The 19,489-nt window shown below is 45.4% G+C and overlaps 1 protein-coding gene across 1 annotated transcript in view; it reads right to left on the bottom strand.

Annotated features, from left to right (window-relative positions):
* Positions 1-19,489, bottom strand: part of LOC137429835 (tudor domain-containing protein 7B-like) — a 73,677-nt gene that overhangs the window by 28,712 nt on the left and 25,476 nt on the right. Inside the window, exons 4-8 of the mRNA XM_078779913.1 lie at positions 17,789-17,868; positions 10,127-10,335; positions 4,895-5,985; positions 3,812-3,995; positions 152-263 (exon numbers count right to left, since the gene is read on the bottom strand). Coding sequence (XP_078636039.1) covers positions 152-263; positions 3,812-3,995; positions 4,895-5,985; positions 10,127-10,335; positions 17,789-17,868 — 1,676 coding nt within the window. The remainder of the gene's footprint in view (positions 1-151; positions 264-3,811; positions 3,996-4,894; positions 5,986-10,126; positions 10,336-17,788; positions 17,869-19,489) is intronic.

Here is a 19,489-nt window from a genome sequence, read left to right as displayed (position 1 = left end):
GGCCAACAAATGGAGAGATGGGTTGGGGGAAAAAAAAAAAGTCTGAAAATATGGCTAAGCTTGCTAAAAAGGGAGAAATTGTCCTCTTGAGGCAAACTTGATATTCACTAATGAGGCCAAAAGTCACAGCTGTTTAAGTGTTGGTGAGCACCTGCAAGTTGGCACCAAGTGGCTTGTAGTGGAAGGTTGAGGAACTGATCACTCAGGCGTCTTATATTCCAACAATATACAATGCCAGTGGAAGCATAGTCGACAAACATAACCTGCAAGAGAATAAATAAATATGAAAACAACAGAAATAAATCAATGGGAATACTGAGAAAGCAAGGGCTACCGAGCTACCTTTAAGTGTGCACCTGCAATCAACACGCTTTGCGCATTTCATACAGAGGTTAAGGGGGTGGGGGATTTGAGTTATGGCTCGGAGTTAGGGCTATAAGTTAGGGATCTTTGTTCCTTTCACATTTCTTTCTACTTTTACATATTTATCTTTATTCATTCTCATTCTTGCTTCTTTAGTTCTCTCTTTCTTAATCTATCTATCTCTCTTCAGAGAAGTGAATGCTTGGAGAATTTTTTTTTGTGGAAGGCTCACTTGGCTGCACTTGGATGAGTTTGAGGGCAGAGGAGTTGCGGCTGAAACCTGAATCCTATCCAGGTTCCTCCTGATGACTCCATCTTTGCTCTTTACTTTTTTTGGTTCCTTCTGATGACTCCAATGCAGTATTTGGTTTTCTGTTTCATTAGGGATGGGTTAATTCCCCCAGAATTAGATGGGATGGCTTGTAATACCCTTCCCCACTGGAGGTCAGCCTATCAATACACATGCACGTAGAATTGGGGTCCTCTCCCCACTGGGACAAGGATTTTTTTTTTAACTGCCCAAAACCCTTCCTTTTTTTTTTCCTCTGATTTGTGAAATTCACATCTGCATTGTCACCTGTCCACCTTTATCAGTTGAAACCCTCTTATGCTTCTCCTTCAGCAAATAGAAAAGCTTTAAAACAAAGCCTTGACTGATAACAATTATACACTAAATGTGAGAATATTCCACCTTCACACACCATATATTTTTCGATCAGTTGCTCAATATTACAAAGTTGATTTCAGAAGACTGTGTCTTCTCCATAACAATAACAAGCGTTACGCCTAGGTCCCCCGTCGGTGAAATGATGCGAGTTGACAAAGTGGAAGACGCAAGGCGGCCATCTTGGATTTTGACGTGGCGACCCAATTTTCAATAGCGTTCTTCCTTATCGCGAGATACACCCACACACCAAATTAGAAGTTGGTACTTCGCTTATTTTTCAAGATATTCATCTCACAAGGTTCGGATATACATGGCGGAGGCCATCTTGGATTTTGACATGGCGACCCAATTTTCAATAGCGTTCCTCCTTATGCCTAGATACACCCACACACCAGATTAGAAGTTGGTACTTCGCTTATTTTTAAAGATATTTCGCTCAAGGTTCAGACATATATATGGTGGCGGCTATCTTGGATTTTGACGTGGCGACCCAATTTTCAATAGCGTTCTTCCTTATGCCGAGATACACCCACACACCAAATTAGAAGTTCGTACTTCGCTTATTTTTCAAGATATTCATCTCACAAGGTTCGGACATACATCGCGGCGGCCATCTTGGATTTTGACGTGGCGACCCAATTTTCAATAGCGTTCGTCCTTATGCCGAGATACACCCACACACCAGATTAGAAGTTGGTACTTCGCTTATTTTTAAAGATATTTCGCTCAAGGTTCAGACATATATATGGTGGCGGCTATCTTGGATTTTGACTTGGCGACCCAATTTTCAATAGCGTTCTTCCTTATGCCGAGATACACCCACACACCAAATTAGAAGTTCGTACTTCGCTTATTTTTCAAGATATTCATCTCACAAGGTTCGGACATACATCGCGGCGGCCATCTTGGATTTTGACGTGGCGACCCAATTTTAAACAGCGTTCTTGCTTGTGCCTAGATACACCCACACACCAGATTAGAAGTTGGTACTTCGCTTATTTTCCAAGATATTCATCTCACAAGTTTCAGACATACATGGCGGTGGCCATCTTGGCTTTTGACGTGGCGATGCGATTTTAAACAGCGTTCTTCCTTGTGCCTAGATACACCCACACACCAGATTAGACGTTGGTACTTCGCTTATTTTTCGAGATATTTCGCTCAAGTTTCAGACATATATATGGTGGCGGCCATCTTGGATTTTGACGTGGCGACCCAATCTTCAATAGCGTTCGTCCTTATGCCGAGATACACCCACACACCAAATTAGAAGTTGGTACTTCGCTTATTTTTCAAGATATTTCGCTCACAAGGTTCAGACATATATATGGTGGTGGCCATCTTGGATTTTGACGTGGCGACCCAATTTTAAACAGCGTTCTTGCTTGTGCCTAGATACACCCAAACACCAGATTAGAAGTTGGTACTTCGCTTATTTTTCAAGATATGCAGGTTACAAGGTTCAGACATACATGGCATCAGACATACATGGCGGCGGCCATCTTGGATTTTGACGTGGGTTGCACCCACACACCAAATTCGAATGCGGTCCTTCGCTTACACACGCCCGCACGCACACACGGACGGACGGACACACGGACGGAGGGTAAAGCCATAGTCCCCCTTTCGCTCCGCTGAGTGACGGGGGACAATTAATTTCCCCAACCAAATGTTGAGAGAGGGAAGGTAAGCACCAAGGGAGAGAAGGTGAAGCGACATTTCGAAGAAAGAGCCTTTCTTCAAACCAAGAGAATGGTTCTTTTCCCTGATTTGAAGAAATCGTGGTGTTTATGTTCATGACAACAGAGGCAGACTTTCGTCGAGAATATAAATAAAGGCTACATTTTTTTGCAATCCAAAACAGTAGGCACCTTTGCACATTTTCTTACATAACCTATAGTGGGGACACCTCCCACTCAAATGTTGAGCAGATTATCTATTTCATATTTATGCCTTGTTGCAAAGCGAGACTTAAGACATTGTTAAGCTACTCAAATCCCAAAGTTGATGATTATTTAAAACATCTGGAATAAAGAAAAAAAACCCTGCAGGTAAAATGTTAATACAAAAACGAAAACAAAGTCGATGGTGCGAGCATCACAAAATCCCCACACTTTCCACCTAAAACAATGTCGAAAGATGGCAAAAAGTTTCACCAGGAATGACCCAATAGCAAATAGTGTTTTCCCTTTCGACCCCTGTGACCCCAAGTCCCCTCTGGAGCATGAACCGGGGTCAAATCTAAAACATACATATTTCATGCATCCCCCATTGTTGATTGCATACACAAGGTTTAATTAAACCATGCTTAAAACATGCCCGTAATATTTTTACATAACCTTTTGACCACACCCCAGGGGGTAAGGCCAACAATTACACTGCTTTCACACATTACTGTGATAATTATCATAACCAACATGCTTGGTGAATTTCTGCACAACCATTTGGAATGAGATAGTGTGATGGGTAGACAGACAGAGGTGGTTACAATTTCCACCCGTTTTTTCCCCAAAAACCACAGGGATAATTAGTTATCACACGCTACCCAACCAGGAACTTCTGCACCCCACTTAAATACACAAGTCAAAAGGTCAGACTTTTGCCCATGTACACATAATATATAGATGGCCTGCCTTGTAACCCATTAAGTTAGACGTTTCCTTTTTACACTCCTGAAACACACTTGAGACCAGTTACACCCAGGATGACAGCAAACCCTTCAACGCCTCCATGGATTTTGAATGTCGATTCGTTGGTAGGACAAATAAAAAATAAACTCACATTGATCTGAGCAGTATCATCGGTGCTTATCACCCGTGCACGATACCAGTAACCGTCAACGAAAGCTGCAACTAGTTGCCCTTCAAAAGTGCTGAAATATGGCTCAAGGTCATGGCAGTTGTATTCCCTCAACATGGCTTCTTCGAGTTCTTGAAGCATCTCAGAGTAGTTACTCCCACAATATCTGCAAGAAAAAAAAAGCAGAAGGCAAAAGATAGTATCAAACTCTCTCATTCTCCCTTTAAAATCTTTGAAGACAGGTAAATATAAAATGAGCTGACAATAATGAACGACACTCACATGGTCTATGTTATGACTGTTAGCATCAATGTCTGATTTAAATGTCTCAAGACAATCAACCACTTAGTGCACCGAGGCCCCCGAGGGCACCATTTCATTGACTGGATTTGCATTAAGTGGGGTATAATATACGTATATAGGTTAAAATGAGCAGCTCTGCGAGATCTCTCAATTTCCCGTGTTTTGAGATCGATTTTTTTTTTCAACCGAGAAAAAGAAAAACCAACTTAAAGGTTTTCAAAACCAGGGATCAAAACTTTGAGCAGGTGAGAGTGGTACGTTGAATTTGGTTGTACCTAGGTTTTTTTAAACCACAAATCACACGATCATTCACGAAGTTTTTTTGGGGTCAAGGATGCAAAAAAAATAACTTCCAGGTTCTGTGAGCAAATTTCTCGACGATTGGAACAGTTAAAAGCTTGGCACATGGGCATCATGAACATTAGAATAACTTGTGATGAAACACAGACGTACAAGTCAGTCAATGAGCTGTGCGCCCATGACATCACACAAATCGATTGAAGTAGCTCATTTGCATAACGGAAGTGAAAATAGTCCGATTTTAAAACACTACTATCCGGCTTATTAGTCTCCCTAATATATTTTTTTGTGCTAATGGGTCAGGGATATCATCCTCTAAAACATCTTTTCAAAAACCTCATGATTATGTCCCTTTAAAGAAATTAAATCACAGCTCCCTTTGCAATAGCACAAATATTGAAATGCATTTCTCCACTTGCAAGGAAATCCGTTTTCAACCAGAAAAGAAAAGAGTTTACTGACCTGAAAGCAACCCTGCGTGTGCTGCTGGCCTGTAGCACCGAAACAAATTCGAACTTTTCCTTTGGGCCAATAAGGACTGGTGGCTCTTTTTGAGGAATAGAATCACGACTAGATTTGAACAGTCTCTGGTTTAAAGAGGTCCCGTGAAGAGAATTGAGGAAAACTGTGCAACGGCCATCTTTGACATTTTCAACACGCATACGCACAACCTGGCCAACAAGCTTTTCCAGATTCTTCTCAGAGGGCCAGTCATTTGGCATATCCGCAGTGCTCAGCTGGCAAGGCACAGCGAGGGCAGGAAGCCGAGCACATTTTGGTGGCAAGATCTTGAGATCTTCAGAATGCAACAATAAATGCATGCCATGGTCAACCAGAAACACAAAAGAGATCTGGCGTCTGCTATCAACATCTTTGATGTAGCCCCTTGTCCATACGCCATTGTGAAGCAATGCACATGCCATACCTACTTTACATTCTGGCAGCGACCGCTCTCCTATCCGAGCAATTTCTGATTTCAGCTGAGTCGTAAGGTTATCAAAGGCACTTCCCTGTTCAAAGTGCACACAAAGATTGCCACGTGCATCCACTGAGCAAACCTTCGCAGAGACCCATCCGGGATCTGGAAGTTTTGGAGAAGGAACTGTGATGCGTTCAATAGGGGCAGCTTGGGATGTTTGACCAAAACCAATGGTGGGTGTTACAACTTCATGACTACTCGACTCCTTTGGGTAAATAATTACAGTCTCGAGATTCTCAGGAAGTGGATGTAGAATTGAGCAAACATCTGAAACAAGATCCACATTGTTCAGAATTAATATTGGTAAGTCCATGTTGAACCTGGTTTTATAAATGTCAGGCAGGCTGTGAACCCAGATACCATGAGGGAAAGATGCCAGCAGTCGAGAAATGCGACATTTATGTTGCTTAAGCGAATCCATGGAATTTGAATCCTGGACAATAGGGCAATCAGGCTTTGCTTCTTTGTCCAGAAGTATGGTGTTGTGATCTGCTGTTTGTGGCTTCGAGTGACTTGATTTGGGGATTGGAGGATAAATAATCATCTTTAAAGGACTTTCTGAACAAATTTTCACCTGAAAAGCAAACAAATAAAATGAAGATGACAAAACATCATTTTGAACTTAACATGCAATGTATGTAAACTAAACATGTACATCAATTCAGGGTCATTAAAACTCAAAGATGGAGAGGTTAAGAGTTGTGCAATGACAGACATCACGGTAATAATAAATTACCTACATATCTGCGATCGCCAAGGCAAGCCTCCTGCAGCTTACCCTTGGTGATCGCCCGTGACATACATTGGCCCACTAGTGAATGGTGGCCATTTTTTTTTTGCACCGCCATGTCACCTTGACCTTCAACATTTCGGGATAAAGTGTATATTGAGAGAGTGCCCCCATTTACAATCTATCTATAAAACTCATCATGAAAATTGGATGAAAATTATTCAGGTTATGATCAAAAAAAGGTGCACTTCAGTGGAGGTACACTATGATACATTGATACAATGACAGGCATTTTAAGGCCATTTTCCCTTCAAGAGCGGGGGTTAGCCTTGCGGTCAACATGACAAATCTTCTCCATTTTCCCCTATTTTCTGCATCTCCCCTTGTTAACCGCCTTGCCCGCATTTCTTCTTCCACCACCTTCAGCCAAGTCTTTCTCGGTCTTCCCCGTCCTCTACTTCCTTCTACATTCATTTCCATCACTCTTCTCAACCAGTCACTTTCATCCTTCCTCAACACATGACCAAACCGTCTCAACCTGTTTCGCTTCACAGCATCCATCACAGGCTCTATTCCCATCATCCTTCGCATTTCATCATTTGTCTTCCTCTTCTCTCAACGATACTCCACACATCCACCGAACCATTCACATTTCCACCCTTTCCAGCCTTCGTTGCTGCTCTACGTTCATTCCCTATGTCTCGCTCCCATAAATCATAACAATTCTCACACATGCAGCATACACCTTTCCCTTCAGCTTCAACGACACTCCCCTCCTCGTCAGCATGCCACTCAATTCCTGAAGCTTCTTCCATGCACATCTCACTCCAGCAACCGTTGCAGAGTCTGGTCCACCTTCTCCATTCAGCATGTCTCCTAGGTAACAAAATGTTTTCACACCTTCCAGCTTCACGCCATCTCCAAGATCCAACTCAACATTTCCTCCATCTGAAGCTCCCTCTGTGCACACCTTACACTTGAATGTCGCTGCCACACTGGTTAATGACACCCTCAAAACCACTACATTTTTGATGAACGCACTCAGCGCACATTGTACATTGAATGGAATTCACTCCGACACCCTTCCTGCACACAGCACACGGCCACTTCCCAGTTCTTTCCACCTCACCACATGCTTTACCACTTGCCATCACCTTCGTTTTTCCGATATTCACCTTCAGACCTTTCGTCTCCATACATTCCTTCCACTTGTTCATCTTCTCCTTCAGTCCATCCATACTTTCTGAAATCAACACCAGATCATCTGCATACAACAACTCCCATGGTAAACCCTCCTTTGCATTCCGAGCCAGCACCATCACAGCCACAAATAGTCGTGGACTTAGTACCGACCCCTGATGCACTCCCACCTTCACCTCAAACTCACCACTGTTCCCGTCCTTCGTCCTTACAGCTGTGCGCGCTCTTTTGTACATTGCCATCACTACTCTGATCAACCATTCCTCCACTCCTAACTTCCTCAATGCCCATGTCACTACTTCACGTGGAACCCTATCGAATGCTTTCTCCAGATCAACAAACCCAAGAAACAACTTCTTCCTCTTCTCCATGTACTTCTCCTGCAACTGCCTCACAATTAAAAGCACGTCTGTCGTTCCGCTTCCTGGCATAAATCCAAACTGCATTTTGTCAATCTTCACTTTCTTCCTTATCCTCCTCTCCAACACTCTTTCCAATACCTTCATTCCATGCTCCAATAACTTTATCGCTCGATACGAGCCACAGTCCAGAGGGTCACCTTTCCCCTTGTATAGAGGGACGAGGGTACTCAGTTCCCAATCCACTGGAATGCGGCCTTCTTTCACCACCAGATTGCAGATCTCTGTCATTCTCTTCACACCCCAATTTCCCGCTGCCTTCAACATATCTCCCACAACTCCCGTCGGCCCTCCCACTTTTCTACTCTTCATTGCTTTTACCGCTTCTTCAACTTCCTTCTCGGTTATCTTCTCTGCCGGTCCTAAAACTGGGTTACTCTCTGTGTTGCCATCCCATTCATTCTCTGCATTCAACAGTATTTCCATATATCTCTTCCATCTTCCTTTAATTCCATCTGGGTCCACAACGATTTGTCCCACTTCATCCTTCAAGCAACTCACCCACATCACATCACACCTTTCGCTATCTGCTTTGCAATCCTGAATACCGCTCTCTGACCCTCTTCCAAATCCAAGCGTTCTCCGAACATTTTCCTACATGCCTCCTGCGCCTTTGCGACCTCTTTCTTTGCAGCCTTCTTGGCTGCGTTATAACGTTCATGCTCTGCCTTTTCTGCCCCCATACCCTTCGCCTTCTGCCACTCCTTGAACTTCTTCCTCTTCTCGTCAATGATTTGATGAGGACACACTATGATGATGCAAGAATATCTTGGAAGGCCAAAATAAGGTCAAAGTTTAAAAAAAAAAGTCAATATGGCAGACTTTTTATCCCCATTATTGAAGTAAAATTAAATTCCAAAAGTCCTCAGACATTTGGCAGCAAAAAAAAAGGGAGAAAAACCCAAATGGTGATCATGTACCCTGAGGGGTGTAAGACCTGACCTTTAACCCAAAGGGGAATGATGCAAATTATGCTAAATTTGCCTTACTCAGAGCAATCTCATTTGATCAGCCAAATCCTAGTCAAATTATGGTAAAAATGTTAAAATGTGTACAATTAGGTCATGACTTTAAAAATAGGGGCAATACCCCATGGCACTCACCTGGTAGAATAAAGCAGTATACTACACTGACTAAAACATATTTTGAACAGTATTATGGTATTTTGAACCGAATTCAATGGTTGCTAGAAGACAGGGCAGCATGTACAATCATACTAATGTAATCATAAGACTTTAAACAAACAAAAAAAAACTATTTATGGTGGCAACCTCTCCTCCCCCACCCACTCCCGTATCCCTCCTCAGACCCCAATTTTTCGAATGCCTTGAAACAAACATTGGTACCTCACAGGTGATGAAGATTGGGGTTAAGTTACATCGGAATTGTATATGCAGTTTCAGAGAAGAAAGCAAATACCTATTTTGGAGGGGTCAAACCTGGACCCACTTCAACCCCCGGCAGACCAGCTTAAACACCGACTTTTTTAATGCCGTGAACAAACTTTAGTCATAACATACCAAATATCATTTGTGCCAAATTTGGTCACAATCCCATCAGCGGTTTCGGAGAAGTTGCAAGTGTTTACGGACCGACAACGTGCCAACTCATATGCTCCCCGGAACTACGTTCCAGGTGAGCTAAAAATTAGGGCAAGGTCAAAAACGTCAACACCACATACATTGTATTCCTATTAATTGATGCAAAATTTCATAATGAAAGTCTAATCCGGCTCAAATACAGCTCGGTAATTTCAGAAATTTGGAATGCCAGGAAAAAATGCATAACCCTAAATGGTGGTTTCGTACTGTAGGGGTCAAACTCTGGGGTACTATTAAAAATTGGGGGTACTAATTGTATAGAAACAACCCCTACAGCAGCTACAAGCCTCCCCCTATCCTATAACGGGGGTGTGTGGAGTCAAGGGGATAAGCATAAAAAGGCGGAGGGGGAGAGGGAGAGTTTTTTTTTTCCCCTTCCCCCTTCCAAATGATGAAGTGAAAGCAACACTGGGCTAACCATCACACGTTTGTCCAAAAACGTTTATAGGGAATAACATTTATGGACAACATCTAAAATCCCCACACTTCCCACCGAAAGCAAAGTTGAAAGATGGCAAAGGATTCCACTGGGAATAACCCAATATAAAATTTAGAGTTAAAAAACAAAAAACAAATGTTGTTTTCATTCCTGTGACCCAAAGCAAGTGCTCCTCCATTCCCACCCTCCAACCCCCTCCCCCCGGGCACTTTTGGTTTTAGCGTAAATTAAAGGCAATATTTCCGAGCATAAAACCCAAAATCACAACCATAATCACAATGCTCAACAAGCAATATTAGCATTTCCGGTTTGGTCACGAGTCACACCGAGCAAATGTGCGACCAGTCGCGCAGGTGCTGCAGTACGGCCGATGGCATATCCTCCTGAAACATCTGGTGGTATATCGTCTGAAGACCTGTGTTCCAAATGCCCGAATTATAGTGTTGCACAATGTCCCTCAAACGTTTCTGCAAAACCTCCATGGGAACCTCTGGGCCGTTTTTTCTCATTGTGCTCCTCCAGTTCTTTGATGAGCCTGTGCAAATCAACAAAAGAGGGTGAAAAAGTTACGAGAATTTTCAGTTCATTAAATAAGTTTAGTTTGCAATACTTTCACAGTTCAATTTTGGGATCAATGAAAGAAATGAAGCATAACCTTTTTCTGCCATTATTTAAAAAACGACTGCCTTTGTATATACAAAGGGAGCAAAATATTGTGTGCCTCTTCGGTCAAGTTCTTCCATTTTTTACCATCTGCGCCAAAAAGAAAATATTCTTGCATAATCATGGTATAAAAAAGGTTGTTTGGCTGTAATAATCCTGTCTTCCTTGAACCAACTGGTAATCTCACTATAATTCACCAAATGTCCGTCCGTCTGTCTGTCTGTCTGTCTGTCTGTCCGTTCGTTCGTTCGTTCGAAGGTACCGCAAAAACGGCTGAACTGATCGCAAGGATATTTTGGGTGGGTAATCCTAGGACCCCCACGAGCAAAATAGGCCTTATAGTTTTTCCAATTTTTCCAAGTTTTCCAATTTTCAAGTTTTTCCAAACACTATGGAATAATATTTCCCAATATGAACAGTGATGTGGCTTTTATTGAAATTCTACGTACCAGGAGAGAGTAGATCGACTCCTGACGAACTCTTCCTATATAAATGTGCGGCTCCAACGTTAAACAGCAGCTCCGAAGTTAAACGGCAGCGTGTGCAAAGCGACTGAGAAACAGGTGTAGCGGCCGCTTCCGTGTTAGATTCGGCACGCACTCTTCACACATGAACGTGCGACTGAGAAAGACGTGTAGCGGCCGCTTCCATTTTGCAGAATTCAATCTTTTTTCAAAATGGGTGCCATGTACTGTTTAGATTTTGATGATTTGTGTGTGACATGATTCAACAGATGTTTATATGAATCGTTAAAAATAAAAAAGCCTTCAATTTCTGATATTTTTCCTTTTCATTTGGGCCTCCCAATTGAAGCCCTGCCCATAGGGCGGGTACCGTTGCTAGTATTACAAAAGACAAGGACTCAACAAAAACAGCTTGATATCTGCTCAGACGTGTAAAGACAAAAATGAAATAAAGTCGATTAAACGATAACTCGCACCTCTATTTGAGCAAGTGAATGTCCAAGGCTAACAATAATCCTCCACTTTAAGAAGGCCTCAACCTTGAGCTCGCTGGACATGGCACTCCAGAAAGAAAGCATCTCAATCAACTGCCAGATTAAAGTTGACCTTCAGACACAAGGTACGACAGTTTCAACTTGCACCATCCGTCACCAACTCAATGAAAGGGGGTTCTATGGTAGGAGACCCATGAGGACTCCACTGCTGAGAGAGAGACATAATAAAGCCTGACTGGAGTTTGCAAAAACACACCTGAAAAAGCCAAAACCCTTCTGGGAGAATGTCTTGTGGAGATGAGACCAAATTAGAGCTTTTTGGTAAAGTACATCATCTCTATGTTTACAGAAAACAAAATGAAGCCTTCAAAGAAAAGAACACCTTCCCTACAGTCAAACATGGAGGAGGTTCAGTGATGTTTTGGGGTTGCTGTGCTGCCTCTGGCACTGCATGCCTTGTATGTGTGCATGACATCATTAAATCAGGAGATTACCAAGGCATTTTGGAGCACAATGTTCAACCTGTCAGAAAGCTGGGTCTCTGTCAAAGGTCATGGGTCTTGCAGCAAGACAATGACCCCAAACACTTCAAAAAGTATCCCAGGAATGGTTCAAGACAAAATGCTGGACTGTTCTGAAGTGGCCAGCAATGAGTCCAGATCTAAACCCCAGTGAACACCTGTGGGGAGATCTGAAAACAGCAGTTTCAAATCTGGGAGAACTGGAGCAGTTCGCACAAGAAGAGTGGGCCAAACTGCCAGTATAGAGGTGTAGGAAACTCATTCATGGCTATAGGAAGCACTTGACTGCAGTTATATTGTACAAAGGCTGTGCTATCAAATATTAAGTCTCAGGTTTGAATAATTTTGTCAATGCCATTTCTTTTATTTACTGATTTAAAAGGATATATCAAGTTCTGAATCAAAAATAAAGGTTAAGTAATATTAACAGTGAAATAAAGAATTGTGGAGACCAAATACTTTCGTCAATTTCAACTTATTTTTAGAGAAAATTGTGAGTTATTTGAAAAAAGTGCAAGGGTGCCAATATTTTTGGCAACGACTGTATATCGTTTTTGGTCCTATCTCTCAATGGAGAAGAATACAACATGCATTTTAAAGGCCATTTTCCCTGCTAGAGCGGGGGTTATCCTTGCGGTCCCCATGACAATCTTCTCCATTTTGCCCTATTTTCTGCATCTCTCCTTGTTAACCCCCTTGCCCGCATTTCTTCTTCCACCATCTTTAGCCAAGTCTTTCTCGGTCTTCCCCGTCCTCTACTTCCTTCTACATCAATTTCCATCACTCTTCTCAACCAGTCACTTTCATCCTTCCTCAACACATGACCAAACCATCTCAGCCTGTTCCTCTTCACAGCATCAATCACAGGCAATATCCCATCATCTTTCGCAATTCATCATTTGTCTTCCCCTCTCTCAACGATACTCCGCACATCCATCGAACCATTCGCATTTCCACCCTTTCCAGCCTTCATTGCTGCTCTACGTTCATTACCCATGTCTCGCTCCCATAAATCATAACACTTCTCACACATGCAGCATACACCTTTCCCTTCAGCTTCAGCGACACTCTCCTCCTCATCAGCACGCCACTCAGTTCCCGAAACTTCTTCCATGCACATCTCACTCGAGCAACTGTTGCCGAGTCTGATCCACCTTCTCCATTCAGCATGTCTCCGAGGTAGCAAAATGTTTTCACACCTTCCAGCTTCACGCCGTCTCCAAGATCCAACTCAACATTTCCTCCATCTGCAGCTCCCTCTGTGCACACCATACATTTGAATGTAGCTGCCACACTGGTAAATGACCCTCTCAGACCACTACATTTTTGATGAACCCACTCAGCGCACATTGTACATTGAATGGAGTTCACTCCGACACCCTTCCTGCACACAGCACACGGCCACTTCCCAGTTCTTTCCACCTCACCACATGCTTTACCACTTGCCATCACCTTCGTCTTTCCGATATTCACCTTCAGACCTTTTGTCTCCATACATTCCTTTCACTTGTTCATCTTTTCCTTCAGTCCATCCATACTTTCTGCAATCAACACCAGATCATCTGCATTCAACAACTCCTACGGTAAACCCTCCTTTACGTTCTGAGCCAGCGCCTCCATCACAGCTACAAATAGTAGTGGACTTAGTACCGACCCCTGATGCACTCCCACCTTCACCTCAAACTCACCACTGTTCCCGTCCTTCGTCCTTACAGCTGTGCGCGCTCTTTTGTACATTGCCATCACTACTCTGATCAACCATTCCTCCACTCCTAACTTCCTCAATGCCCATGTCAATACTTTGCGTGGAACCCTATCGAATGCTTTCTCCAGATCAACAAACCCAAAAAACAACTTCTTCCTCTTCTCCATGTACTTCTCCTGCAACTGCCTCACAATGAAAAGCGCATCTGTCGTTCCTCTTCCTGGCATAAATCCAAACTGCATTTCGTCGATCTTCACTTTCTTCCTTATCCTCCTCTCCAACACCCTTTCCAATACCTTCATTCCATGCTCCAATAACTTTATCGCTCGGTACGAGCCACACTCCAGAGGGTCACCTTTCCCCTTGTATAGAGGGACCAGGGTACTCATTTCCCAATCCACTGGAATGCGGCCTTCTTTCACCACCAGATTACAGATCTCTGTCATTCTCTTCACACCCCAACTTCCTGCTGCCTTCAACATATCTCCCACAACTCCCGTCGGCCCTCCCGCTTTTCCACTCTTCATTGCTTTTATCACTTCCTCAACTTCCTTCTCAGTTATCTTCTCTGCCGGTCCTAAAACTGGGTTACTCTCTATGTTGCCATCCCATTCATTCTCTGTATTCAACAGCATTTCCATATATCTTTTCCATCTTCCTTTAATTCCATCTGGGTCCACAACGATTTGTCCCACTTAATCCTTCAAGCAACTCACCCCCATCACATCACACCTCTCTTTCGCTATGTGCTTTGCAATCCTGAATACTGCTTTCTGACCCTCTTCCGAATCCAAGCGTTCTCTGAACATTTTCCTACATGCCTCCTGCGCCTTTGCTACCTCTTTCTTTACAGCCTCCCTGGCTGCCTTATAACTTTCATGCTCTGCTGTTTCTGCTCCCGTATCCTTCGCCTTCTGCCACTCCTTGAACTTCTTCCTCTTCTCGTCAATCCTCTTTCCAACTTCATCACCCCACCACCATGTTTCCGAGTGCCTCGGTGGTCTTTTTGTCCATCTACATACCTCACCAATGGCTCCCAACAGACTAGCTTTCATTGACATCCAACCACTTTCAAGCTCAACCACATCATCCTCTACCCTACTCAGCCTCTCTTTTAATGCCTCCCTTACTGTCACCTCTTTCAACCTCCACACCTTCATTCTTGGTTGGTACTTCACCCGCCGAGCTCTCCTCGCACCTTTCACCCTTATGTCGCACACAACCAAGTGGTGCTGTGAAACAGCCTCCTCCCCCGGGATCACCTTTGTGTCCCGGAGGTGCCCCCTATCTCGCCTACGCACCATCAGGTAGTCAACGGTTGTCGTCGACCCACCTGACGTGTATGTAACAAGCTTATTATCCTCTTTCTGGAACTGAGTATTACAAATCAACAAATCAGCTCCATCAGCAAACTCCAAAATCCTTTCACCTTCTCCATTTCTCACACCATATCCGTAACCCCCATGAACTCCCTCAAAACCATCCATACTCCTTCCCACATGTCCATTCAGGTCTCCTCCCACCACAACAACTTCCTCATCTTTCACCTTTTCCATCAGCTTCTCTATCGCACACCAGAACTTGTCCTTCTCTTCATTGCTTCGACCAACCTGCGGAGCATATCCCGAGATGACGTTCACCAAGAGCTTTCCAATCATCATTTTCACCATCATAAACCTATCACTCACTCTAGTCACACTTACCACACTGTCTACAAACTCCTCAGAAAACAGGACACCAACACCATTCACGCCCTCCGGGCACCCTTGCCACACAAACTTGTATTTCTGTCCCTGCCTACCCTTCCCCATTCTCACACCACTTCCCTTCCATCTCATCTCTTGCACACAACATATGTCCACTCTTCTTCTGACCAATACTTCCACCACTTCTCCTGATTTCCCTGTCATTGTCCCTACATTCCATGTCCCAAACCTCAGAAACCGATCTCCACTTCGGGCTGCACCCTGCCAATATGTAGTTGTAATTGTCATGGTTCTCTTTTTGAGGCAATGTTTTTATGGCCGGATGCCCTTCCTGACGCCAACCCTCTTAGTCGTCTCTTACGACACTCTGACCAGGGTACACACTGGGAAACGTTTAAAACATGGAAAGTCTGGGGCGGGGGTGGGGGGGGGGGGTTGCGGCGTCAGCATCACGGCTGCGGTTTAAACATATTCCAACAATATCCAAACAGAACCATGAAAACCATGAAAAACAATCTGGGAAAAGTCCCCTAGCGAGAACGTGGATTTGAGAAGGAAGGAGCAGAGGCAGAAGAGAAACGAGATACAGGGGGCGGGGCACAAGCCGAGACGAGGAGGAGAGCGAACAAGCACGTGTCCGGGAGGAGAGAAAGAATCAATATAGAATTCTTTGTCTAGGGAAGTGAGGTGAGGGGGAGAAAATAAAATAAAAGAAACAAGCAATACAGCGAAGGAAATAACCCAAACCGACAAAACACCGACGGGGGGAGGGAAGCCCCAAGTTACCAGGCTGCGCACGAGGTACGACTCAGAAAACGATTAACTACACACAAGTTTGTACGAATTACAAACCAATACCAACCAGAAACACACAATAACACGTGCACAGCAAAACAACCAGTGGAAATTTGACAAAGACAAGAATGGGAAAACACTTAAACTTCGATGCCGTGGAGAGCTCGAAGTACGCTTCACTCGCCCGAGGAACCAGAAACCGGAAACCTCCATCAGCCATCACATCAGCCATCAGAAGAATCACGAAAAAAAATCTTGTATCCAGATCTTCACGAAAATCGAATCAATCCATCCTTGTCACACACCCAACCTGTCCACCAAATTTCGTCCAAACCAGTCCACAACTTTGATATCCCTCTCACAGACAAAAACAACCTCCATCCACCTTCGATGGCTGAGGTGACTAAATGAACACGAATAAATTTTCATATATCAAAGGTAACCCTGCAAAAAGATCAACAAAGTCTGCAGCCTCCTCACTCTCTGAAGACCTGGACAAAATCACAGACTGGTCAAACAAGTGGAACATGTCTTTCAATCCTGACAAATCTCACACTCTTACTATGTCTCTCCGAAAAGATCGACTGGACAACCCTCCCATCTACTTTCTCAACAATCCTCTCCAAGAAGTTCTGTCGCTGCAGCTTTTGGGTCTCACTATCTGCCATGATCTTTCTTGGGAAAACCACATTTCCAAGCTGGCCTGCAAAGCCAGTCGCCGACTGGGCATCCTCCGTCGTGCGAAGTCCTTCCTTGGCACACCTGAGCTCCTCACCACGTACAAGGCTTTCATCCGCAGCTCAATGGAATACTGCTCTCCCCTCTGGGCTGGTGCTCCTGCCTCACACCTAGCTCGTCTTCACGCTGTTGAAAGCAAAGCATTCAGAATCATTGGAATCTCCCGTGATGAAGCTAACTCCAAGGGCCTCTCACTCACTCACCGCAGGCAGGTTGGTGGTCTTTCCGTCTTCTACCGACTCCTCTCCGGCCTTGCTCCCCCAGCTCTCTCTGTGCTCTGTCCCCCAAATATTCCTACAGGTCGCACAAGATCTGCCAGCAAGCCTCTGATGGTTAAACTGCCGAAATCTCGGCTCTCTGCTCACCTTCACTCCTTCATTCCTCTTTTCTCCCGCCTCTGGAACAAACTCCCACACTCCCTTCAATCCCACTCCTCCCTCCAGGTCTTTAAAACAGCTGTTCACCACCATCTCTTATCTTCCCCCATCCAAAGCCTTGATCTTTTCTACCCCCACTAATTCACCCCAGATCCACCTTGTTTGTAATTCCAACTTCTTTCCTGGTAGTCCTGGCAGTGTCCATATGTTTTATGCCTCTCCCACCCCCTTTCCCATGCCTCCCCCCCAAAGCCCTCTCCCTCCCACAGATCTCTCGATGTCTCCATGTCTCTCGGTTCCTGCTCTAAAATGTTGTGTTGTGTTGTGTTGTGTTGTGTTTGTGTCCTTCCCCCTCTCTCCCCATCTTGTCTACCGCTCCCGATGTTATTTGTTCTATGTGTCGGTTTGTCGGTTATGTGTCGGTTTGTCGGTTTGTCTTTCTGTGTGATAAATGTTCGCTTTTTCACGAGCCTCGATCTTTTATACAAAAAAAAAAAAAAAAAAAAAAAAAAAAAAAAAACATACCCAAATCCCTTGTCTTTTCTGGCAATGGTCTTCCTTCAGGTGGAATATCCTCTTTCACCATGCTTTGAGGCATTTTAAGTCTTGAATAAAATGAAAAGATAGACAATGTCAAATGTGGGGAGGGGGTGTGGGTGAGAAAGAGAGAGAGAGCAAGAGAGAGCCAGAGAGCCAGAGAGAGCAAGAGAGAGCCAGAGAGCCAGAGAGAGAGCAAGAGAGAGCCAGAGAGAGCAAGAGAGAGCCAGAGAGCCAGAGAGAGAGCAAGAGAGAGCCAAAGAGCCAGAGAGAGAGCAAGAGAGAGCCAGAGAGAGAGCAAGAGAGAGCCAGAGAGAGAGCAAGAGCCAGAGAGAGAGCAAGAGCCAGAGAGAGAGCCAGAGCCAGAGAGAGAGCAAGGGGTGACGAGAGAGAGAGCAAGGGGTGACGAGAGCGAGAGCAAGGGGTGACGAGAGAGACAGAGCAAGGGGTGACGAGAGCGAGAGCAAGGGGTGACGAGAGCGAGAGCAAGGGGTGACGAGAGCGAGAGCAAGGGGTGGCGAGAGCGAGAGCAAGGGGTGACGAGAGCGAGAGCAAGGGGTGACGAGAGCGAGAGCAAGGGGTGACGAGAGCGAGAGCAAGGGGTGACGAGAGCGAGAGCAAGGGGTGACGAGAGCGAGAGCAAGGGGTGACGAGAGCGAGAGCAAGGGGTGACGAGAGCGAGAGCAAGGGGTGACGAGAGCGAGAGCAAGGGGTGACGAGAGCGAGAGCAAGGGGTGACGAGAGCGAGAGCAAGGGGTGACGAGAGCGAGAGCAAGGGGTGACGAGAGCGAGAGCAAGGGGGTGACGAGAGCGAGAGCAAGGGGTGACGAGAGCGAGAGCAAGGGGTGACGAGAGCGAGAGCAAGGGGTGACGAGAGCGAGAGCAAGGGGTGACGAGAGCGAGAGCAAGGGGTGACGAGAGCGAGAGCAAGGGGTGACGAGAGCGAGAGCAAGGGGTGACGAGAGCGAGAGCAAGGGGTGACGAGAGCGAGAGCAAGGGGTGACGAGAGCGAGAACAAGGGGTGACGAGAGCGAGAGCAAGGGGTGACGAGAGCGAGAGCAAGGGGTGACGAGAGCGAGAGCAAGGGGTGACGAGAGCGAGAGCAAGGGGTGACGAGAGCGAGAGCAAGGGGTGACGAGAGCGAGAGCAAGGGGTGACGAGAGCGAGAGCAAGGGGTGACGAGAGCGAGAGCAAGGGGTGACGAGAGCGAGAGCAAGGGGTGACGAGAGCGAGAGCAAGGGGTGACGAGAGCGAGAGCAAGGGGTGACGAGAGAGAAAGCAAGGGGTGACGAGAGCGAGAGCAAGGGGTGACGAGAGCGAGAGCAAGGGGTGACGAGAGCGAGAGCAAGGGGTGACGAGAGCGAGAGCAAGGGGTGACGAGAGCGAGAGCAAGGGGTGACGAGAGCGAGAACAAGGGGTGACGAGAGCGAGAGCAAGGGGTGACGAGAGCGAGAGCAAGGGGTGACGAGAGCGAGAGCAAGGGGTGACGAGAGCGAGAGCAAGGGGTGACGAGAGCGAGAGCAAGGGGTGACGAGAGCGAGAGCAAGGGGTGACGAGAGCGAGAGCAAGGGGTGACGAGAGCGAGAGCAAGGGGTGACGAGAGCGAGAGCAAGGGGTGACGAGAGCGAGAGCAAGGGGTGACGAGAGCGAGAGCAAGGGGTGATGAGAGAGAAAGCAAGGGGTGACGAG

Source organism: Myxine glutinosa, chromosome 6 (assembly GCF_964187855.1).
Source record: "Myxine glutinosa chromosome 6, kmMyxGlut1.1, whole genome shotgun sequence".
In the NCBI taxonomy this organism is placed as follows: Eukaryota; Metazoa; Chordata; class Myxini; order Myxiniformes; family Myxinidae; genus Myxine; species Myxine glutinosa.
This window is presented reverse-complemented; position numbering and strand designations above follow the sequence as displayed.